The sequence below is a fragment of the Urocitellus parryii genome, chromosome 2 (assembly GCF_045843805.1).
Source record: "Urocitellus parryii isolate mUroPar1 chromosome 2, mUroPar1.hap1, whole genome shotgun sequence".
Taxonomy (NCBI): domain Eukaryota; kingdom Metazoa; phylum Chordata; class Mammalia; order Rodentia; family Sciuridae; genus Urocitellus; species Urocitellus parryii.
In genome coordinates this window covers 1,004,298-1,027,487 of record NC_135532.1, presented here as the reverse complement: position 1 = coordinate 1,027,487, position 23,190 = coordinate 1,004,298, and the positions used below count along the sequence as shown (strand labels likewise).

The 23,190-nt window shown below is 60.3% G+C and overlaps 1 protein-coding gene across 5 annotated transcripts in view; it reads left to right on the top strand.

Annotated features, from left to right (window-relative positions):
* Positions 1 to 22,984, top strand: part of Atp11a (ATPase phospholipid transporting 11A) — a 118,622-nt gene extending 95,638 nt beyond the window's left edge. For 2 of the 5 annotated variants that reach the window (XM_077795112.1, XM_077795108.1), the window contains 12 exons: positions 370 to 551; positions 2,372 to 2,623; positions 3,601 to 3,775; positions 5,218 to 5,320; positions 5,402 to 5,547; positions 6,023 to 6,082; positions 6,874 to 7,001; positions 7,701 to 7,836; positions 12,500 to 12,565; positions 13,574 to 13,677; positions 15,452 to 15,617; positions 20,464 to 22,984. In XM_077795112.1, the coding sequence (XP_077651238.1) occupies positions 370 to 551; positions 2,372 to 2,623; positions 3,601 to 3,775; positions 5,218 to 5,320; positions 5,402 to 5,547; positions 6,023 to 6,082; positions 6,874 to 7,001; positions 7,701 to 7,836; positions 12,500 to 12,565; positions 13,574 to 13,677; positions 15,452 to 15,617; positions 20,464 to 20,574 (1,629 nt within the window). In that variant the 3' untranslated portion in view covers positions 20,575 to 22,984. Of the gene's footprint in view, positions 1 to 369; positions 552 to 2,371; positions 2,624 to 3,600; positions 3,776 to 5,217; positions 5,321 to 5,401; positions 5,548 to 6,022; positions 6,083 to 6,873; positions 7,002 to 7,700; positions 7,837 to 12,499; positions 12,566 to 13,573; positions 13,678 to 15,451; positions 15,618 to 17,478; positions 17,564 to 19,271; positions 19,376 to 20,463 lie in introns of those variants that run through there. The other 3 variants (XM_077795109.1, XM_077795110.1, XM_077795111.1) reach the window with 3 other exon arrangements.
* Positions 22,985 to 23,190: the final 206 nt, after the last annotated feature.

Below are 23,190 nucleotides of genomic sequence, written 5' to 3'. Positions count from 1 at the left end.
GGAAGACGGGTTGTTTGGGGCTTGGCAGTCACACCCATGTTGGAACCCAGGGATGTGAGCTGAGGCAGGGCACAGCTGACCTGGACTTTTTCGGACCAGGGAATTCCACCCAGGAGTTCCCAGGAAGCAGCCTCCCCGCCTTACGGCGCTCAGACAACCGTAGTTCACACACGGCTTCCAGCAGCTGGTGTTCCAGGCTTCCTAGATGGGAATTTGTGATTCCCCGGACTCTGCGTGGTCATGAATAGTCCAGCTGTGTAGGACTGACCCTCACTGGTTGGCCTGTCCTAACTAGAACGTGGGTGTCAGGAGGGCCCCTGCGTGCTCAGCACAGCCCCAGCCCTCCTGATGCGGCCGTGTGGTCCGCAGGAGGGACTCCGCACGCTGTGTGTGGCCTACAAGAGCATGGCCCCCGAGGAGTACGAGGCTGCCTGCAGACTGCTGCAGGCCGCCAAGGTGGCCCTCCAGGACCGGGAGAAGAAGCTCGCAGAGGCCTACGAGCAGATCGAGAGGGACCTCATCCTGCTTGGTGCCACGGCCGTGGAGGACAGGTAAAGGCACACACGTGCCCACCCCAGGCCCGCGACGCAGTGGGTGGCCAGGGTGGGTGAAAGTCCTGGGGGGCTGTGGCCAGAGGCCACTTTGCTGTCCAGAAACAAGGGGCCTAAAGCACACTTCTCAGAGAGCCCATTAGGGGTCATCAAGGTCCAGGTTTCCGTGGTCCTCCAGGGTCAGCCAGGGGCCTCGGCTGAGCTTGCTAATGTGTCCCTCCCCTCCCTCCCCTCCCTCCCCCTCAACATGTTTCTCATTGTCCTTTGAAGAAGCTTAGGAGAGCCCGGGCTGTCGCAGGGCCTAGTGATCGTGACTGGTGGAAAGTGCCAATCACAGGTGTCCCAGCCTCCAGGGTCTTCCAGCCTCCACATCGGACAGTGAGGAGTAGGCCTTCCTGGGGCTGCAAGCACAGCAGGACGGCCAGGGGTTCTGCTGGGGGAGCAAAGCCAGGGCCACAGCTGCTGCTCATGGCTGCTGCCCGTGGTGAGGAGAAAGTCCTCGGGCTGACCTCCATGTTCCGGAGCCTTCTGTGAACACTTCACGTGCTCCTTCTGACGGGAGTGTGGTGCAGCACAGAGCTGTGGCTGGCTGCGTGCCTGTGCACTGTGCAGTGGGGACCCAGGCCTCCGCGGGAGACCCGCCCTGCGGCAGACAGGCTTTAGCAAGCCAGGACCATGGGGCGCCGGTGGCCCTGTGCCCGGGAAGGGGAGGGATGCTGAGCTAGACAGGTGGCCACAAGGCAGCCATAGAGCAGGTGCACGGAGCCTGGGGGTGGAGGGTCAGTGTGGCTGACGTTGGGACATGGAGATGGAGAGGTGACCCCTGGGCACCGGGGATGGGTGGCTGTGAAGAGATGGCAGTTGATTACAAGTGATCTCTTTGAAACACCAGCCAACACTTGCAAACCTCTCTGGGACGCATGCCTCCCCCCGCCCCCCCAAATTTAAATCTCACCAATTATTAAAACTCTAATTACAAAAATAATTATTATTAGAGGGTTTTTTTTTTGGTTTTTTTGTTTTTTTTTTGCATTTCTGTGATTTGTGATTGTGTGACCTGGACAGTCCTGTCCAGGAAGTTCCTCCCAGAGTCCAGGCACGTCGCTGCACTTCACCTGAGCCCAGTCCCCCACCCGCACTGTGTGGGAGCAGCGTGTGTTGTCCCACCTCCGACAGTCAGGGCTCTCAGACCTGGAGGGGACGGCAGGCACTGGGTGGGACGCTCGTGGCTGTGACCCCACCAGCACCCACAGACTAGCGCAGGCTGACAGTGTCGGCAGAGTGTCCTCGCAGTGAGCCTCGGCCAGCTGGCAGGAGGGAGGCGGTGCAGCCCGACCCCATGGGCCATGGTCGACAGGAAGGGAAGCCCCCACGTGCGTCAGAGGGCATCTGGCCTCTGGACACGGCCAGCACCTCAGGATGTGGTGTACCTTGGGTTTGGGGTTCCAGTTTGGCAAAAGGCAGTCAGACAGAGCAGGTTATAGCAAAAGAACCGAAGTGACTCCTGCGACACCCCACGCCCTGTTTACCTGCGAGAGGCCATTCCCCATGGGCCACGAGGATTCCTCACAGTGCCTGCAGCCCTGTCCACGTGGTGGGTTTCAGCTGGACAGAACTGGAGGTTGGCCAGTGGCGACTGTGTTTGGACGCTCCGTCTGGCCTGTCTGCTGGTGTCGCAAAGCGCCATGAACGCCGCAGTGAGGTGGCCAGCAGCAGCCTCGTGCTTGGATTCTGCAGCTCATCCCTCTGTAGCCTCAGGCTCCCGAAGCGCTCTCCCTGGCCTTTGTGTTCTGGGGCCAACCTGTGGTTTCTCCGCACAGGCTCCAGGAGAAAGCAGCTGACACCATCGAGGCGCTGCAGAAGGCGGGCATCAAGGTCTGGGTGCTCACCGGGGACAAGATGGAGACGGCTGCGGCCACCTGCTACGCCTGCAAGCTCTTCCGGAGGAACACGCAGCTGCTCGAGCTCACCACCAAGCGGATTGAGGAGCAGAGTCTGCATGACGTCCTGTTCGAGCTGAGCAAAACCGTCCTGCGCTGCAGCGGGAGCCTGACCAGGGACAACTTCTCAGGGTGGGTGGCCCTCCTGCCCCTGAGGGGGTCAGGCCCAGCCTCCATTGGCAAGTCCTGGGGTCTCCTCATCCTGACAGGGACCTGGGTCTCCTGAGGGCATGAGCACCAGGTCCTCCTGGGCCAGGTTGAACTTGGGACTGAGTCATGGCACCTCTCAGTCATGGACTGAGACATGTCTCCCTGCTCCTCTGTGTGCAGGTGCAGGTGCAGACTGTGGGCAGGGTTGAGGGTACGGGAAGACAGATTGAGCAAGTGTTCTTTTCTTCTTTTTTTAAAGTGTTTTCATTGGGATAATTCTTGAGTGCTTCTAAGACTCAGGGGCTTTGCGGCAGATGCCAGAGAGGGCATCCAGGCAGGCCAGGGTTATCAATAATGCAGGTGGTCTGTCTGGGGCGAGGCAGCGTGCTGGGATGTCCGGCAGTCTGACAGACACAGCGCACAGGGCTGCCCTGCTGGCCTGCGGCAAGTCTTCTGAGACGGGGTTTGTTTAGCTGGTTTTAGATTCCCATTAGTGTGGGCAGAGCATGTGAGTGCTCTCATCAAATGCAAATTTTAAATTATTCATAAATAGACGAGGATAGTTCTCTGTGCCTGAGATGCTTTGGGGGATGGGGAGTATTTGTCATTTTGAAGGCTGGCAAAGAGAGTGTGTCACCCCGTTCTCATCAGCTTGGGTTACTGGGCAGGGAGCCTGTGGCTGCGAGCTGTACACACAGACGGGGTTCAGGAATCTGGACCCAGGGTACGCTGACAGACAGAGGCCCTTTCCCAGAGCTTCCCGTGAAGCACAGAAACGTGTGCTGTGGCTTTGTCTGAGGAAAGCAAGAACATTTCATTAAAATAGCGTCATAGTTGTCACATGCAGTGCTCCAAAGGTTGCCTTGGTGAAGTGGAGGCCCAGCGGCTTAGTCCCGGGGGGTGGCAGCACCTGCAGGTTCTAAAACGTGGATCTAGCGATTGAGTGATCTTCCTAACAGACTCTCAGCGGACATGCAGGACTACGGTCTAATCATTGATGGCGCGGCGCTGTCGTTGATCATGAAGCCCCGAGAGGACGGCAGTTCCAGCAACTACCGAGAGCTCTTCCTGGAGATCTGCCGGAACTGCAGTGCGGTGCTCTGCTGCCGGATGGCGCCCTTGCAGAAAGCCCAGGTGCGCCCCCTTCGTGGCCCAGAGATGCGTGCTGAAATACCAGCCCTGTCCCGAGGTCCCTCAGCCCCGACCCCTAAAAGACCTAGTGTGGCAGGAATGGCAGATTTCAGTCACCCTCCCTAACTAGTGAGTGTGGAGTCCAGGGTGGCCCTTCCAGGTACAGTGGCCAGGAGGGTGCTGGGTCCCTCCTGGGAAATGAAGAAAGGAGGGGACTGGCATTTACTGAGTCCCTGCTGTGTGCCATCCACAGTCATCAGGGCTCTGGCCTTCAACCCTGTGGGATGAGTAGGTCCTGACCTTACCAGCTGGCCTGCGTGTCCACAGTATGCAAATTGGACTCTTGCCAGTCCAGCTCCAAACTTTGGTCCTACCCGCTTGAGTTCTTATGGGGGACACACCAGAGTGTTTCCACAATGCTTCTACCGACCTTTTAAGTGCACTATGGGAACCACATGTGAACATGGTGTCTTTCCAAACTCGGTAGACCTGAAGCCCCAACTTGATCGCGCGCAGCACATCTTAGATACAATAGGCCAGTATCTAAACTGTTCATTAAAGAAATCTGCAACTGCTCAGATTGTGGCCCAGTGGTTAAGGTAAAATAAATCGTGCACAAACTCTAAGAACCAAGTGCAAGGACTGGTTGTCAGCACGTGACATGTGTGACACTCACCTCTCACTAAGATAGAGCCAGGGCCTCCCTGGGCAGTTCTCAGAGAAGGTGCCCCAGGCTCAGGAATCATGTGCATCCTGTTTGCTATGAACTTACTTCGTTCCTTCCCTCCTCTAATATGTTCCACTAAATCTGTTTCAGTTACTTCCCGGATGCAGCTAAGGTTTTCTGTACCACTTCTAATTTCTCAATTGGCTTTTGAAAAGCTTTCTACGTTGAATTTGCATGCCAGTCTCTCATCTTGAAACCTGCTTCCCATCTTTCAGTCTCACCCCCTACACCAGTGCACTTGGCACCTACGTGGGGGAGACCACAGAGAAAGCTTGGAACCCTAGAAGTCAGGTTAGGTCTGCGCACAGGACAGTTTTGAAGAGTAAGATAGCCGGGGAACCCCGGCTCGCTCTTTAGACTCGCCGCCTGACACCCAGCCCGGCTCTGCAGACCTGCTCACGGAGCCGAGTTGGCACCTGCCCTGGTATTTGAGTCGTGGCCGGCCATGCAGCTCACTTGATGGCCCTTTCGCAGCCTGGCGCCATCGTATCTCCCACGTCTCACTTTATTCTGCTGGTTTCCAAATAGGGATGCCGTTCTGCTGTATAGAGGGAAGCAGGCTTTGGTGAATTAGCTCCAAGCCAGCAGCACTCCCTTCCTGGACTCACCTCACCCCCAGCTCTGCCTCTGTGTGCCACCCTTGTGTGCCACTAGGTGTACTGTTAGGGAATAACCCTGGCAGACAAAGCAGAGGAGTAAATTTTGTTATCTTTTCTAGATTGTTAAGTTGATCAAATTTTCAAAAGAGCACCCCATCACCCTGGCCATCGGTGATGGCGCCAATGACGTCAGCATGATCCTGGAGGCCCACGTGGGCATAGGTGAGCCAGGGGGAGGCTGCGACAGGAGGCCGCCCTGGCTGGGCCGGCTCCCAGCTGGCTCCTCACTCTCCATGCTCGCAGGGGTCATTGGGAAGGAAGGCCGGCAGGCGGCGCGGAACAGCGACTACGCGATACCCAAGTTCAAGCACTTGAAGAAGATGCTGCTGGTCCACGGGCATTTCTACTACATCAGGATCTCTGAGCTGGTGCAGTACTTCTTCTACAAGGTAGGCGGTCTCTGCACCTCCCCCTCGGGCCCCATGTGCCACCAGGACAGCCTGACCCTGGGCAGGAAGGAAGGGGTGCGTCTCACCACGGGAGGCTCCCCAGCACCTCCTCCCCCCCAGATCTCAATGTGGAGCTGAGGGCTCTGGCAGTGGGGTGCCTGTGGGGCACCATTTGTACCTCTTCCAAGAGCCCGGCTCCCTGGGCAGTAGCTTATTTCCTGGCTTTGCTGACCCCTTCCTAACAGAGTCCCTGTACACTGTCTATGTCACCGCAGCCAGAGCAGGGTTTTAGTGGCCACTGAAACGGGAAGAGAATTTCCAAAGCCCATTCCGTGCTCCTCTGCAGGACGCAGAGCACGTCTGGGTTGGTCCCCACACAGAGTAGGTGCTGTGGGCAGCGGCTGCCCAGCCGTAGGACAGGCTCTGAACCTCTGGAGACCGCCACTGACCTAATGGCCTGCGGCTTGCCTTTCAGAACGTCTGCTTCATTTTCCCCCAGTTTCTGTACCAGTTCTTCTGTGGGTTTTCGCAACAGGTCAGTCCTCACGTCCTCTAAGTCAGGGGCTTGCCCTTGCCTTGCTCCCCTTCCCTGGAGGGTGGCTGCAGTGGGGAGAAGAGACTGGCACATCCAGGCCACCTGGCCACAGGGACAGTGAGCAAGCTCACTACTGTTCCTCCCACTGTCCCTCCCACTGTCCGGGGCCCGTCAGCAGGCGGGGTCCGGGATCAGGCGCAGGCCACAGTGCTGAGGAGCCTCTGGGCGGGTCTGCTGGCCTCAGGTGTTGGAGATGCAGGACCTACCTCCCAGCCCCCAACTTGGGGTGTAGGGCCCACACTGAAAGGATTAGCCACACACTGGAGGTACTCATGGGTGTCTGGTCATCCTTGGGGCCAGAGGCCCTGCAGTGTGCCAGGGGCAGGGGTGGTGGCCTAGGACGGGGACAGGGACAGGATGAGGGGGCTCCTCAGCCCTGCTTCCCAGGTGACGCCTGCGTGTGCCAGTGCACAGTGTGCCAGCTGCTTTTCTGAAGCATCCAGGACCAGGCAGGTGAATCTGGAGGGTGGCTGTCAGAACTGCAAATCCTTGTTCCTCTTCTTCTTCCCTTTGTCCCCACTTGGCAATCTGCAGTGACAGAATGGGTGGGTCAGAGCCAGGAGGGGCCAGCTGCAGCTTTGTCCTGGCCCTGCGAGGCTTTGCAGTCATGCTGTCCCCTCCGCCTGCAAGGGTGGCTCTGTGCCCAGCTGTGGTTCTCTGTGTTAAATGAAAGAGGACACCAGCAGTCTCTGCAGGAAGTGAGGTGGTCAGCGGACGCCCTCTCCCTCCAGACCCTGTACGACACCGCGTACCTGACCCTCTACAACATCAGCTTCACGTCCCTCCCGATTCTGCTGTACAGCCTCATGGAGCAGCACGTGAGCATCGACGTGCTCAAGAGAGACCCTTCGCTGTACAGGTGGGTCCCCACCCTTCCCAGTGGCCCTTCCCTGCCCAGGAGCACCCAGGGACTGCCTCGGCTCTTCCGGTCAGCACCGGCAGACGTGTTCAAACCTGGGGATGTCAATGTTCTGTGCACTTGCCGCCAGGAGCCCTTCCAGCAGGAGTGTGGCCTTCGCCCCCAGGTCAGAGATGGCGCAGAGGGGACGCACGTCAGGCCAGTCTGTTTGATGACTGTGGAAGAACTAGGGATGAGGATGTCTTCTTGTGACCATGAATTCATGGCCTGGATCACCCTTTAGAACCAAGTGTGTTCTGTTCAGAAATGTTGGTGGATCTGATTTCAGTGTGATCTTTTCTTCTTAAAAAAAAATGTAATTAATAAAGAAAAGGTGTTTTTCTGTTATTTCAGAACTGCCATTCAGGATCTTTGGCAGATTTGATGTCCCCGTTTGTCTTTTTAAATCAAGCATGTATTTTTCCTCCAATTTAGACTCGCGGGTGGTTGCGGAGTACCCCAGGGAGACTCCACGTGCTCTCAGGCGGTTTCCCCAAAGCCCGCACGTTGGGAACCGCAGGGCACGGAGGCTCTCACCACACTCGCGTCTTCCTCAGGTGGCCTGTGTCCACCCTGTTTGGGGGTCAGGCATGTACGGCAGTGCAGCAGTGCAGCCACACGGGTCGCCTTGTGTAACGCTGTCCCCTTCCCTTCCCACAGGGACATCGCCAAGAACGCGCTGCTCCGCTGGAGGGTGTTCACCTACTGGACCTTCCTGGGGCTGTTTGATGCGCTGGTGTTTTTCTTTGGTGCTTATTTCATGTTTGAAAACACAGTCGTGACCAGCGGTGGACAGGTCAGTACTGTACTCTGGTGGCTGAGGATGAGCCCTCACCCCCTGTGATCGCGCTGTGAGAATAGTAGCTCAGCAGGGCTCCCAGGCCCTGCGGGTGGGTCGCAGACGCCTGTGCGTCCAGCAGCCACGTCCAGGGTCACTTGGCAGCAGGGCAGGGCCTCTGGGGTTCCCGGGCGTGCTGTGTGACCTTCCTTCCATGGCCAGCTCAGGGCCAGTGTGCCACTGTGGCATCGGGCAGCACTCCTGGGCGTGGGGTACATTGGCGTAGCGTGCCCGAGCAGGCCGTGCCCCGCAGCGAGCAAGGTGCGTCCCGGGCGCTCGACATTGGCGTGCTTCCTGGGGTCTGTTTTATTTGTATCTTGCTTTTTTCTCTCTGCTACCCGCCTCCTTCACCCTCAGATAGTGACCACCAACACACACATGGTAAGAACCGTGGGTTTGTCCTTCCTCTGTGTTTTCTGGAGTGCACTGCAATTAAAATATTTCTCGAAAATATTTTCACATGTGACCTCTACTGTGTGCTTTGTGGGTAGAAATGCTGTCAGTTCTCCTGCCCTCTACTGGCCAGAGACCTGTGTGTTCCGGCCTTCTCTCTCCCTGTCCCCCACCCCAGGTCTGTGTCAGGCTCTGTGGATCGGAACCCTCTTCACGGTGATGAAGGGCAGAGTCAGCAGGGAGCTGAGGGGTGTTGGGCAGACTCCAGAGTGTCCCTGAGGGTGCCAGCCCTGGGCCCAGCGTGGTCCTCCCTGGGGGTCACAGCCCTGGGCCCAGCGTGGTCCCCCAGGGTCCCAACATGGGGCTGGCATTCCTAGGTGCGATGGAGGGCAGCTTCCCAACGGAAGGCTTTTCATTCCCGTCCCTGGCACCGTCTTCCCCTGGTGGTCGCCCGTGTCTGCCCCGCAGCCTGTGGGTGGGGACACAGAGGCCCTGCCGTGTGTCCTGAGGATTTGTTCACTCGTTGGTTTTCTCAGTGCCGAGAGGTGCTGCCCTTTCCCGTGGCCTAGGTCTTCTTCTGTGAGTTCAGTCCTGGAGCCTGCGGAGGCTGTGCTGCTGCTCCGGGGCCCAGGTCCCTGCGGCTACTCCTTGCCCTGGTTTGCCAGGCTGTGTGGTTCCTGCACAGCCCCACCATCACTGTGGCTGCCAGAGCTCTCTACTTCTTCCCTCTCCCGGGCCTTTTCCCTGGCTCAGGCCTCTTGTTGTGTCCTGGACACACAGGCTCCTGTCCTGGACCTCAGTCTCGGGAGGTAGTGGCCTGTGGGTGGCCTGGCAGTCATCACTGGCTCCACTTCCCAGCTGGCCTCTGCCTCGTACTGACAGCACCCTGTTCTCTTGGACGTTCCTAGAGCAGAGGTCGAGGAGACCAGTGGAGGACTCGGCACCATGAAGAGGTCAGGGGTGGTGCGGGCAGGCCCTGCATGCGTCCCTCTGGTCAGGGGAGGACACAGCTGCTCTCCCTGGAAAGGCAGGCCAGCTGCTGCTCAGGCCTTCCGGCCGGCACTCCTCAGGGCCCCTCGTCCTCTCCAGCCAGGCTGTGCTGCCACTGGCCGGGGCGCCACTGTTACCTCTGGGGGACCCCACGTCCTGCATCCCTTGTCTCCTGAGAGAAGTGTTTCAGCAGCACGTCCCCACCTTGTACTCCCTGCCCCTTGTCACATCACTGGAACTTGAAATGGGGTCGGAAAGAGTCCAAGGTGGAGGCAGCCCAGGGCGTCATGTGCAGCCACACAGCCTCAGGGGACATGGGTGGCCCCAGCTGCATGTCACCGGCTGTCACAGCAGGTGCAGGATGCAGTCTCCTCACCTAAGAACTGGGAGGTGCCTGGCGGCAATGGGTACCCACCCGGTTCTGGGACGTTCTGTGCTGGACTCCCCAGCAGGCTTGCTCCAGGCCCCTAAGGCCCCCACGGCTGAGACTGCATGGCCATCCAAGACCACAGTCACCAGCCACCACAGAGGAGACTCGGGCTGCCCAGGAGTTCAGGGTCAGGATGACCCAGGCCACCCCATGTGTGACGGGCCTGCCCCAGTGGCCTTCAGGGAGCCCTGTCGGCCTGCATCCAGCGTGTGCGCGTGTCCCGGGCGTCCAGAGCCCACTCACCACCAGAGAGGAGCAGTGCCAGGCAGGGTCTGCAGAGGCCAGGAGCTCCGCGTCTCCCAGCAGCGACCCTCTCTGTTCTGGGGTTGCAGCTTGGCGGTGAGACGCGCTCTGATGGCATTCCCCGTGGCCCAGGTGCATCTTACAAGTCGTCTAGAAGTCTGTCTTGATGGTCGGGCCCTCACCTGGACTTCACAGCGCAAACCCCAAGGCACTGCCATCGTCCCTGCGCGTGGCAGGTCCTGGGTGAACACTGGAGTTCAGAGCAGGCCGTGGTAGAATTCGGGAAGACCAGGAGGGTGGCTGAGATGCCCGCAGTCGGGGCGGGGGAGGTGCGGCCACACCACTCCAAGCAGAGGCGTACCTTGGGGGAGCGTCCCCCACACAGGCACGTTGGCCTGCTGGAAGGTGTGAAGCAGAGCGTCCTGTGAGAATGCTCATCCTCAGAGGTGTCGGACAGGCAAGGAGGACTGAGTGGACGCCCCGTGAACATGGGAACCTGGCTGGGGAGGGGCAGGGAGACCGTGGCTGCCAGAGGCTCCGTCCCTGGGATGCTGGTGCAGGAAGGCAGGGGTGTGCCGCAGAGGTGCTGGCCATGGCTGAGGGGTGCGTCCTCACGTTAGGACGGGTCCTGAGCAGTCAGAAGAGGAGTGTCGCTGGGGGTCGGATCGTCCCTCTGACAGCCTGCCAACAAAGGCAGCTGTGTCCTGGGGGCCCGTCCACCTCCCACCCAAGATCCCCAGACTCTCAACCTAACCAGGACCGTTGGTAGCTACCAGATGGCTCCTGTTGAATGCAGATGAGATCAGGAGCCCTAGGCAGAGGAGCTCCGTGCCCGCCACCCAGTGGCCTGGCCAAGGGCTGTGGGCACAGAGGGTTGGTGCTCAGAACTTCCCCAGTTCCTGGCTGAAATTCGCAGCTCAGGTCTCGAGATAGCTGAGCCTTGCCGTCCGCCTGTGAAAATGGACAGTGGCTCACACGTTTTAGTGGACCCCAGCCAGAGGCCTAACGCGTCTCCCTGGGACTGCCATCAGCCAGCCCCTTGAGGAGGCATGGCAGTGAGGTGGAGAGCCGCCTCCGTCCCCGGCCCAGCATGTCCTCCGGGTGTGCGGCTGCTGAGGCTCTGCGGGACGTGGCATGATGTGCTGTCGTCTGGTTTTGTAGACATCTGCGGTTCCGACGAGTGGGAGTGGGAGGGCAGGGAGCCCCTCTCTCCCTACGGCTCCCCAGGGCCCCAGCAGTCGCTCATCGAGCGCCACTGCTCCGACCCTCGCCCAGGTGCCTTGGGAGGTGGTGCCAGGCCGCAGCTGGTCTCGGGCTGAGACCTCCCCAGGTGCAGGCCAGCCCCAAAAGAGGCCGTGCACCCAGGCAGGAAGCCTCTGGACCACACAGGGTCTCCCTGTGCACCGTCCCCACTCAGGGCACCCAGTAGATGCAGGTGCCAGAGACATCCCAGGCACAGCTAGGCATGCCCTGCGGGCGTGGTGCCCTGGCCAAGGAGCTCTGCGGGTGCAGATCTGAGCTTTTGCATGCCTGTGTTGTCCCATCCAAGGAGAGAGGCTGACTTGACCAGGACACGAGCCCAGGGTGCGGCGAGCAGCTGTGCCTCTGGGGCCCCGGCACTGAGCGCCGACGCTCCCAAGTCCCAGCCCGTGGGCCCCGGAGTCCCGGTGCCTTCCCTGCTCACTGCGTGGACCAGAACTCGTGGCCTGCACCTCACAGAAGTCGCTGCTGGGTGTGGCCCTGGCTGGGCATCTCAGGTTGAAAACTGCCCTGAGAAGGCCACTGCCTCCAGCCTTCTGGTGCTTTGTGACACAGAGCTCTGATTTCGCCTGAGGGGGGCCAGGGGCATTCTCTGAGAAGCACGGCTCTGGCACCCCACAGGCTGGGCGTGGGCCACTCGCGGAGGACAGGACCTTCATGGTGGCCACTGTTGGAGGCGAGGCTTCCCTGTGACTGACCTCTCCCTGGGAGGGGCATCTCTTACTCTGCGTGCCTTGTCTCTGCGGGAGGTGTGTTGTCTGTGGCTGGACATGTCTGTACTTCCCGCTGTCCTCCAAGGCCGCTGCTAGAGGAGGGCAGCTGTGAACCCACTTGGTGCTCCCTCCTCCTGCGCTCGGTGGCTGGCATCTGTAGCATCTGGCCACTGGAAGGGCGGCCCTTGTCCAGCTCTGTCCCGTGTGTCTGCTTGTCCCCTTTCCTGAGGTGCTGGACAGTGTGCTCCCTGTCACCCATGTGTCCGGCACTCCTGGCTGTTTCTCAGTGTTGTCCCCAGCAGCAGTGTCTGTCCAGCAGCCTCTCACGTCCTGGGCTTGTTCTCAGACGTGCAGAAGCACATCTGGGCACTTGGGTCACTTGTCTCTGCAGAAAGCAGAGGCCAGGAGGTGCCCGTTTGACCCAGCTGTGGGGGCTTCACCTTCACTGGGCAGCGCTGGGCAGGGCCAGGCCCAGGCAGGCAGCAGCCCCGCCCCGCGCATCCTCCAGTCTGTGTGGCTAGGCGTCATGTTTGCCGTGGCCTTGGGAGCGAGGGGCTGCGTGCGCAGGCAGTCACTCGGCTCTTCTCCACAGATGTTCGGGAACTGGACCTTCGGGACACTGGTATTCACGGTCATGGTGTTCACCGTCACGCTGAAGGTGGGTCTTCTCAGAGCCCTCCTCGTGGCCAGCTGCTCAGAGTAGTCTCACACCCCAGGGCTCTGAGCCGTGAATCCACACTGAGGCTGACCCACCTGCCCAGGGCCACCCCAGCTCCCTTCCCTGCCTAGACTCATGAGGCACCCTGTCCCCACGATCCTGGGTGACCTGGTCCCTGAACTGCAGTTAACAGAAGTAAGCGAGGGAGTCTCTACTCCAGGGGCGGATTCAGATCAGAATGCTTTCAAAGGGACCATCCCGCGGGAGCCCGCAGGTCAGCCTGAGCCAGCTCTCCTGCCTTGGGAAGCCAGCTCTCTGAGGCCAAGTAGCATCCTATGAAGTCCCCTGCCGCCCAGCCTACAGACAGTAGGAAGGGACGCAGAGGCATCTCTGTGCCGTACCCCAGCCTGGCACTGCCCCTGCGGGCGAGCTGGGAGCTGGTGGCAGGGCTGGGGTGGGTGAGCCGGGAGCTGGTGGCAGGGCTGGGGTGGTGAGCTGGGAGCTGGTGGTAGGGCTGGGACAATGAGCTGGGAGCTATGGCAGGGCTGGGGTGGGTGAGCTGGGAGCTGGTGGCAGGGCTGGGGTGGGTGAGCTGAGTGCTGGTGGCAGGGCTGGGACAATGAGCTGGGTGCTGGTGGCAGGGCTGGGACAAGGAGCCGGGAGCTGGTGGCAGGGCTGGGACAATGAGCTGAGAGCTGGTGGCAGGGCTGGGGTGGTGAGCTGGGAGCTGGTGGCAGGGCTGGGGTGGGTGAGCTGAGTGCTGGTGGCAGGGCTGGGACAAGGAGCCGGGAGCTGGTGGCAGGGCTGGGACAAGGAGCCGGGAGCTGGTGGCAGGGCTGGGACAAGGAGCAGGAGCTGGTGGCAGGCTGGCGGCGTTGAAGTGAGGAGCTGGTTCAGGTCTTCCTAGGGAGCTTCAGGAGGTGTTCAGCCCCCGTTGGGTTCTGTGCAGTTTCGTCCTGCACGGCCTTCTGCCTCCCTCACGCTGTTGACCTCCCTCTTCCCTCGCAGCTGGCTCTGGACACACACTACTGGACTTGGATCAACCACTTTGTCATCTGGGGGTCGCTGCTGTTCTACATTGTCTTTTCCCTGCTCTGGGGAGGGATCATCTGGTAAGAGCTGATGAACGTATTGACGCACTATGGGCCATGCCACGTCTCCCCAGGCTCAGTGCGTGAGTCCCCTTCACCTCCTGCACTGCCGTGGGCCTGCCTGCATCCAGGTGTCCAGTACACATTCTGCTGCTGTAACAGGATACCTGAGGCTGAGTGACTTACAAACCATGGAGGTTGTCTGGGCTTGTGGCCCTGGAGACTGGAAGTCCCTGAGCTTATGCTGGACTCTGGCAAGGGTCTTGTGACACTGGAATCCTCACAAGGCAAGACAGGGCGAGCATGCCCACTGGACTGTCCTCTCATAAAGCAACTGATGCCACCATGAGGTGCCCTGCTCGTGTCCTGACCACCTCCCCAGGCCCTGCTGCCACAGCCCCTTTTCGGGAGTGGCGTTGAGACTCCACATGAGCCCTGGGGACACGTTGAACCCGGGCCCTGGCGTGCAGAAGGACAGCACACTGCACACTCTGGTGGCAGGATACGCAGACCTGGCGAGTGAGTCGTGGGGCTGTGACAGGCTCTGTGGGGACAGGCCAGCGCTGCAGCAGGCAGGGCCCTGTTGTGCCCTGGAGGGCAGAGGTGACTTCCCCATGCAGTTGTGACCTACCCTGAGCCCAGAAGAGTGCACACCGCCACACGGCCTCGCTCAGGGACTGCTCAACACAAGAGGCTGTGTGCAAGCCCCACCACGTCACACGCTGTGCACACCAGTGACCGGCAGCTCCTGTTGCCCCAGGGAAGTCAGGGAGTTGGGGTCCAGATCCCCGGCTGCCGGGGGAGGGAGTGTCACTGCAGCTGAGGCGGCCGCAGGGGTGTGAGCACGTAGAGGGGTCAGCCGCAGCAGCAGGGAAGCATGGCCACTCTGCGCAGCCCCTCCCCTGGGCAGCTGGCCTCGCTGGGAGGCCAAGAGCCCCCTGGTCCACATCTGCTGCCCAGGAGCTGCCATCTCTGTCCCAGCCCCTCCTTCCTGGCAGCACAGGCTCCTGATCCAGTGGCGGAGGGAGCAGTGGGCTAGGGAGGGTCTCCAGCAGCCGGCCAGAGTTCGACAGGCCTCGGGTGGGGGAAGAGGGTGCCTCCGCTGGAGTGCGCCTGAAACTGGGTTCTGCTCCCACATCACTCACTTCCTGCCCACCCCGGCCTTTGCAGCAGCTTCTGTGCCCTAGGACTCCACTCTGTTCCCTGTCACCTGCAGCACTGCCACCTGAGGTGCCCATCGGCTTTAGCCGGAGGTGGGCTCTGCCTCTCCCTTTCCCGCTCGCGGCACCTGCACCACGGAGCAGGACACACAGACCACCTGAAAGCAGGGCCCTGGTCACGGCGGGCTGGCCAATGGGTGCTCAGTTTCCTATACTCCACCTGCAGACGCCCAGGGTCACCCGACATCTAGTTTCTCCTGTGCTGAGTCTTGTGGCAGGAGTTCTTGCTGGTCAGGGCTGCCCCACCTCTGGGGGGGGGGGGCAGGCTGTGTCCAGGCCCAGGGGTCGCCACTCGGCTCTTGTTTCTTCTGCTGTCCTGAAGCTGAACTTCAGGGGCTTCTGGCCCCCTCTAGGATGGCCCTCCCTCCCGCCAGGACCCTGTGCTGTGGAAGGTCCTGCCCTATTTGCTCTCGCGTGAGCACTCCAGAGCCGGCAGCTGGTGCCCTGCCCAGTGCTGTCCGCAGCAGGAGCAGGACTCTCCAGAGCAAACGAGCTCCTCATCAGACATGGGAAGCCGCTGGGACCCATGTCCCTCCCAGAGGGCTGACCACCCTGGCTGTGTCCCCTGCCTGCAGGCCGTTCCTCAGTTATCAGAGGATGTACTACGTGTTCATGCACATGCTGTCCAGTGGGCCTGCCTGGCTGGGCATCATCCTGCTCATCACCGTCAGCCTCCTCCCGGATGTCCTCAAGAAAGTCCTGTGCAGGCAGCTGTGGCCGACAGCGACGGAAAGGACCCAGGTACGGAGCCCACCCCGGCCGGTACGCCACCCTAGCCTTATGATTGGGAAGCGTTAGTAGCAGGATTGTTCAGAGGTCAGCCCAGATCTTGCCAATCAGCTTCATAATGATGCATGATTTCAAACTTTAAATTAGGAAAAATTCAAGATGATCAATGTATAATCTGATGATTTGACCTAAACAATCAGCTGAGAGAAGAAAGAGAACAAAGATTAGTAGAAAAGATAAAATATCTTCTGTAAATCCACAGAAATTTGAATTTAATCATTACTTTAGAGGTTAGATTACATTTTTAAGGTGGATTTGGCTCAACATGTTGACGTTGTATGAAGGATTGCTGGGTGTTGGGCTACCTTTTCTCCACACTCTCAAACTGGCCGACATGCAGAATTGTGGGTTCAGAAAGGAAGCTGAGCTCAGGACTCAGCCTCTGTCCCCCTCCAGAGTAACCTCAGCACTGGCCTCTGCCCGGGGACTGCGGGAGGTGGGAGGCCCCAAGCCCCATACCTGTGCAGCCTCTCCAGGACCCTGGCCATCAGTGAGGGCAGAAGGTGACCCCTCAGTTAGGGGCCAGCTGGGTCACAGTCCCTTGGGAGGTCATTAAAAATACAGATTTTCAAGTTACCTCCCTGTAACTTTCTCACCTCTGTGAGGTGGGCCCTGGGACAGGCTCCCCCGGACCCCCAATGATTCTTGTGCCCGTGGTAGGGCAGGACAGCTCCTTGGCGGGGAGCAGAGCTCATGGCACAGAGCAGGTGCACAACAGAGGAACGCGCCTGCGGCCTGGCCCGCGGTCCCCCACAGCCCTCCACGGCCCAGATGCCCACCCCCAGGGGTGCCAGCAGCCCTATTTGGGATGGGAAATAGGCCAGCCCTGCCCACCTCGGAGCCCAGCAGTTGAAGGGGCCCTGATTGTGAACCTTCCCAGGACTCTGCTATCTTAACACGTTGAGACCAATGCCACCAGCCCAGGCCTCCCTCCTCTGTGCCTCCTGCCGCCCTGGGTGACGTCAGTGCCTACAGCCATGACAGGGGCCATGTAGGTCTGTGGCCTATCAGTGAGGATGTAGGGAGGGCCACTCCAGGACCTGGAGGGGCTTGGGGTCCAGCTCACACGCACAGGCTGTGGTGTCACCTCAGTATCTCCGAGACAAAGCCACCTCCAACACCAGAGCACAGGGCCTGGACCCTCCTGCTCATGGGAGGAGAAGCACAGTGGCTGTCCACCCTGAGGCCATGTGTCCTCCCGGAGGCACTGCCTTGGATGGGAGCCGAGCTCAGGTCTCGAGCAGTGGTGTTCTGAGACACACACGTCCCTGATGGTCCCACGCAGGGGCACGTGTGCTCGTGACGACACCCCGCACATAGCGTGTGGTGGACACACATGTCCATGCACAGGGGAAACAGCAGATGCAGGCTGACCACGAGAGCAGGCTCCAGTCAGAGTCCTCTGGGTACCCAGCTATGCCGCCGCCTGGCCCGCAGGTGCTGGCGGACATTGAGGTGCTTGGCTGGACGCACTTAGACGGGCAGAGTTGGCAGGCGCCCCTGCTGGAGGGCCTTCCCACCTCCTCAGCCAGCAGTGGCAGGGCTGCAGTGGCCTCTTGGCCCCTGAGGAGCACCCAACTGAAAGCAGGCTGAACCAGGCTCAGGAGGCGCGAGGCAGGAGGCGCGGGCGTCGGCCGGCCCTGCAGCTCAGGTCGGCTGCTGGGCCGAGCGTAGGGGACTCGTGTGCTGTAACCAACTCACTGCTCTCTTGTCTCTCCTTCCCTCACCCTCCCTTCTCTGCCTGCTTTGCCTCCATAACCACTCCCTGTCCAAACCTTTCCTGCGTGTGGGCTCCGGACCGCGGGACGGGCAGGCTAGGAACCAGTGCCTTTCTGTTGAGCAGCCCACCGTCTTTATGCTTTCCCAGACCTCCAGCGGTCTGAGTTTCTGACCAACAGGTGACCTTCTCTGCCTTTTGCATGCTTGGGATCATGGCCACAGGACGAGGGGTGAATTTGGTGTCAAGGCCAGCCTGCACGTTAGGGAGCACGGTGACTTGCTGACCGTGAGCTGTGTCTCCCCCCAGCACCACCCGCTGGCCTCCCGGGGTCCTTCGCAGGGGCAGGGTCCACGCTTGTTATCAGATACAGCCACTCGGCATCAGCCACCCAGATGCTCCTCAGACTGTCTCAGCATGGCCCCTGGGGGGTGGCCAGAAGACCTCCTCCCACACAGCTGTGGGGAAACTGAGGAAGGCAGAGGAGCGGTTTGCTCAGGGCCCCCCAGAGTCCAGGGCACAGCCGTGCTGATGCTGGACGTCTTTATCAAATTCCTCACTTTTTTAAAGGCCCGATTGTTCCAGAGAAAGCCTCTCGTGTGCTCTCCTGAGCACTGGCCAAGGCCTTTGCCTCCAGAGCCAGGTGTCAGCAGGCCGAGCAGCGTCTGTGTCAGGACAGCCGGGGCCCCTCCACCCCTGCCCTGGCTCAGGTGGGAGATCCCACGGCAAGGAAAAGGCCTCTTTCCTCTTAGTGACGGTTCATCTTTTGCACACTTTCAACTGTTTTTTTAACTGAGAAGATGCTACATTTTTTAAGGTCAAGTAAATAATGGCAAACGAAGTATTTCTAATTGGGTCATGTCACACTTTGTTAAAACAAATGACATGATTGCAGCTCACGTTCTACATACTTGACAGCAGTTCAGATGACATTATTAGGAACACTACAGCGAGTCATAGGAGGGGATTACAAAACTAGCTAGATCAGGCCACCTCAGACTCGGCCGTCCCAGCTGTCCACGCAGCTGGTTAGGAGCGAGTTGCTTCAGAGCACAAGCAAGGGCCAGACTCTGGCCAGGCACCCTCACCTGGCACAACCCCTGCCACACCCGCTCCTGGCCACAAAGAGGAGCAATCTGTTGCCATGACACCACGCCATCCTGCAAAACTTTGGAGGAACCAACATTCACTCTGCCGGCCCTTCACACAGGTGGTTCCTCTCCCATGTCCCTGTGTGGAGCACCCAGCTGGCACACGCTGCGTAGTGACGTGCACTGCGCACGTGCCCGTGTGGCACTGCCTCTGCACCGTCCCATGTTTCGTACTGTGTCCCTCGCCTGTGAGGGGCGGCGGTCCTTCCTTTGTTCACTCTTCTGCCTGGACTCCTGCCTTCAGACCTTGTGGTTCTTGACTCTCTAACGCCCGTTTCCTCATCTCCGAGGAGCTAGCAAGACTAGGTGCGTCCCAGACGCGGGCTCTTGACCTGGAGTGGGAGGTGCCAAGACACCGAGGCCATGGGACAGGTGGAGGCGTGCCCTCGGCCCCCTGGCAGTTCTCGGCAGTGCCTCTCTCTGCTGAGGAAGCAGCAGGGACGCTGTGGGAGCAGGCAGATGCAGCGTGGGTTCTGGAAGCACCCAGGAGCTGTCTGTGTAGGAGCAGGACCTTGAGACCGACTGTGGTGGCCTGGGCAGTCTCCCGTCCTGCTCTGCCACCGCACCCTGCCAGCAGCAACCCTGGGGCCACCTCTGGCTCCAAAGGAGTTGCACAGTGCACTCGGTGCCTTTCCCTGGCAGAGGGCCCGGGATGCGCAGGGCTACCCGCAGCCCTCCCCCAGAGGGTGTAGCCCTCCCCCCAGAGGCCGCGGCGTCATGTCTTTCCTCGCCTTGCAGAGGAGCATGCAGCACAGAGCACCCGTGGATGCCGTGCCCAGCAGCGACAGGCCACTGCTGAAGGACTTCTTACCGCAGCCGCGGCGTCATTAGCTCCACGCTAGGTAACGGTGTGGCCGCTGCCCGCTGGGCGTGGCCCGTGTGCTGTGACTCTCAGACTGTCTGTTCTTCCTCCAAAGTTTTGCTGTGCTGTGCCATTGTTGATAACAGAGGTTCACAATACAAAGGAACACACCCTTTACACACCTGTGCATTTCCACCCAGGTGAGCGCACATGCCTGAGTAAGCACGCGCGCGCACACACACACACACACACACACACACTCTCACGGCCAGTCCCACCCAGCGTGCGAGCAGTCGACTGTCCATGTCCAGCGTTTGCAGACAGGAGCTGGCTCCTGGTCAGTGCTGGAAGCAGCTCAGTTCAGGCGCGAGTCGGGACAGATCCTGTTCCACATCAGAAGTGGAGCATTGCTTAGTCGCACTGGACACAGCCCAGGTGGCTCCCAGCTGGCCACCATTGTCCAGCAGCTGTATCTGCTATTCTTGGGCTGTAAAGACTCCACATTGTCCAGCACTTCAGACTCGGGGTTTGCAGTGAGCCCCATGTTTGCCAGTGGCCCCCACCTAAAGGTAGCTTTGCGCGGGCATCGTCCCTCGTGTGGACAGACCGGTACCGTTGGCCTCCCCGCCGGCTGCGTGGATGCAGTCTGTGCCGCGGGCCTCAGCAGTCTGTGCCGCGGGCCTCAGTGGGTGGTCACGCAGCAGCACGGCCACCTCCATCAGGTAACAACAGGCTGAGGGCCGGGGAGTGGGGGAGGCCAGCCATCATCCCAGGTCCCCCGGGCTAGATAGTGGCCTGGACAGGGGAGTCCTGTCCTCCTCCGGGGTAGCGGGGGAGCACTTCCAGGTTTGAGGGTCTCTGGGGCCTTTGTGCTTCCACCACGTATCATGATGGGCCTGGGAGGCACCACCGTGTGTCCTGCGTCCCCCCACGTGGTTCTCCCTGGGATGTGAGAGGCCTGCTAACAGAGGTTTGTAGTTCTAGACGTGGACAGACACGTTGCCTCTGTGGCAGCTGCTGTGGGTGGACCCTCACCTCTGGGCTGGAGCTCTGTGGGGACAGGGCCTCGGGTCAGCACGGGCTGCTCCCGGGCTTCCTGAACTGACTGCCTGTTCTGTGTCTTGGCAGAGCTCGCAGCCACAGGAGTCGGTGGTTCCGGACTCGTCCCTCTCGCCTCTCTGCAGAGCTCAGGTGCACAGAGCCCCAGGCCCTTGGCTGCCCTGGGCGACTTCTGCCTAGGAAGGCAGGCGGGGTGCGCCAGGGGGCGGGGCGCTGTGCCCCCCACGGGGCCTCTCCGGGAACTGCTGTGGATCCAGCCTGAAGCGTGGGTGCTGGGGCCCTGCTCAGAGCCCGTGCCACGGTGGACAGTGCCCAGGCCCAGTGCTGCAAGCTGTGCTCGCTAGTGCCTGTGCACTCGTGCGCCTCTCCTGGTGCCCAAGGAGGCGAAGCCCTGGCCGCAGGCCACTCTCTAGGACAAGCACACCACAGTCTTTCGTCCCCTGCCCATGGCCTCCAGCTCCAGCTGGGCTGTGAACACAGACCTCGCCCTGGCCCCTCCTCTGCACTGCAGCCACAAGCTGGCTGCGCCCAGGCCTGTGTCAACCCCGTCACCTGAAGAGCCGTCCTCTCGTCTGTACCTCCACGTCCAGCCCCCATCCACAGCCGTCCAGCTCACACACACCACCCTCTGCACCAGGCCCCTCTGCGCCCACCTGGTGCTGCAGGCTGGACGCCCCGCCTGACCCCGAGGGCGTGTCCACCTCCCGGCCCTGCCGCCTGGCCCGCCCGGTTGCCGACCACCTTAAGAAGCAGTTGCTCCTGACTACATCCGAGTCTCCTGAGGAGGGAGCTTGCAGGGATTCCGTGTCCCCTTTCCTGTCACCAGCTGCCCTTGGAGGAGGACGCTGTCATGGCGTGAGCCTGCGTGGTGTGCACCCCTGGCTGCCACACATCCACACGGGAGTTGCCAGTTCGCCTTCCTGGAAGGGGGTTCGGGGGTGCTGGGAAAGGTGGTGGTCCGGGGCAGGGCAGGGAGAGGTCTGGCTGACGGTCAGACACCCACCCCCCGCCGTCGCACCGAGGTGTGGTCCTCCGAAGCCTGTCCTGGCCAGTCAGTCCCAGCGGGCACGCTGCTTAGCAGCCCCTCTGCGCCTCCCCAGGTGGCTCCTGCTGTCCTTCGCAGCCCTCCTGCCTGGGATCCTGGCCAAGGTGTGTGGGAGGGGACAGGTGATGGGGCTCTGTGTTACGGAGCTCCTGCTACCTGGGCTGTGGTCTGTTTCTGGGAAACTCTACCTGATGGCTTTGGTGGACCTGTCTTAGAGGAGACACTTGGAGGCTGGAGCCTCAGCCTGAGGGAGGAAGGCCAGTGCCCTCCGTGCAGTGGCTCGTGACAGGGACATGCTGTTCCCCAGCTGCTCGAGAGCAGAGGTCTGGGGAGTGCCGGGTCCCAGGCAGTGCAAGGTCTCACCTGCTCAACCCTTAGTCGCACAGCAGTGGCCCCACCATGGGTAGGTCAGAGCAGGACACTGTACCAAAGAGGGGTGGCCTCCCCGGCTGAGGACAGAGAACGTTATGCCCCCCAGCCCCTTGCCGCTGGCCTGCTCTTGCCCCAGTCACTTCCGTGTCACCCCTGTGGCAGCCAAGCGTGGCTAGGGCCCACACTGACTCGCAGACAGTGGTGTGTGCCCGTCGCAGCCCTTCTGAAGGGCCCAGGAGGGTCCGGACGTGACACCTGCAGGGCACAGGCTCGCCGAACGATTATCAACAAATTGTTTGTATCGTATTTTTTTAGAGATCTTGAAGTTGCCTTTGCGCTGAACTATTTTCATAGCTCTTTATCTCTCTTTTATCCTTTGTTAACATATCTGACTTTTAAAGTATGTTTTTAGAGCTTTAATGCCTAAGTTCATGGAATCGTGGCCACTTTACGTTTCTGTTCTGGTGAGAATTCCACTGTATGTTCCAATTTCTGATGATGTGAATCTCCGGATCGGATTTGGTTCTCCCTGTGTCTGTTTCCTGGTGTTTCTGGGGCAGCAGTGAGTTCGGGGGCATGTGAAGGTCACGATGATTGCTCTGCTTTGTCCTCACGGTTCTCTGCAATGTCATCTGCTTTCCATTTTGTTTTGTTGTTAATTTCCATCCCTCAGCCTTAAAAATAGGAGATTCCTGCTTGAGGGTTTGGTCGGCTCGACCCTGTTCTGCCTGAGTAGAGCCTCGGGTCTGGGTGTGAGGCCCTCGCAGCATCGTCTTACTCCCGGGAGGTTACTAAGGGGATGTGTCTAGTGATGGAAACAGGCACAGGCTGAAACGGAGGAGGAGACCCACGAAGGGGCCCTGCGCTTCGGCTCGGTTTTTCCGCCACCAGTGAGCATTTTTCGTAGCTTTGAAAATCTCCTGCCATGTGAAGGAAGGAATCATCACCTGTGAGTATGACCGGTCATGCACACGCCGTCTGCACACAGCACGTCAGCTCCTGCCAGCCGTCTGGCGATGCGCATTCTCTCCCGTCCCAGGCCTATGTGTGAGCTCACACGTGCGTGTGCACACACCACACACTGCTCTCTCATCCTGCGCACCCTGCCCCCTTCTGAGGCTCCCGTGAGGGGCTGTGGCCTGGCTGGGAAGATGAGCTGTCACGTGCGCACAGCTCACTCTGCAAAAATGAGGCGGCCCTGCAGGTACACGGGCCTGCGGACGACTCCCCGCCTGGACTAGGATGCTGTCGCCTCCCAGGGAGGTCCAGCCCCAAGTCACGGTGGAGCAACAGGGCCCAGGTCCACGGGAACTGCACACACGCCCCTGTGCTTCTGAGCACACCAGCGCCTTCTTCCACGAAGTCCCGCCCACCCGTTC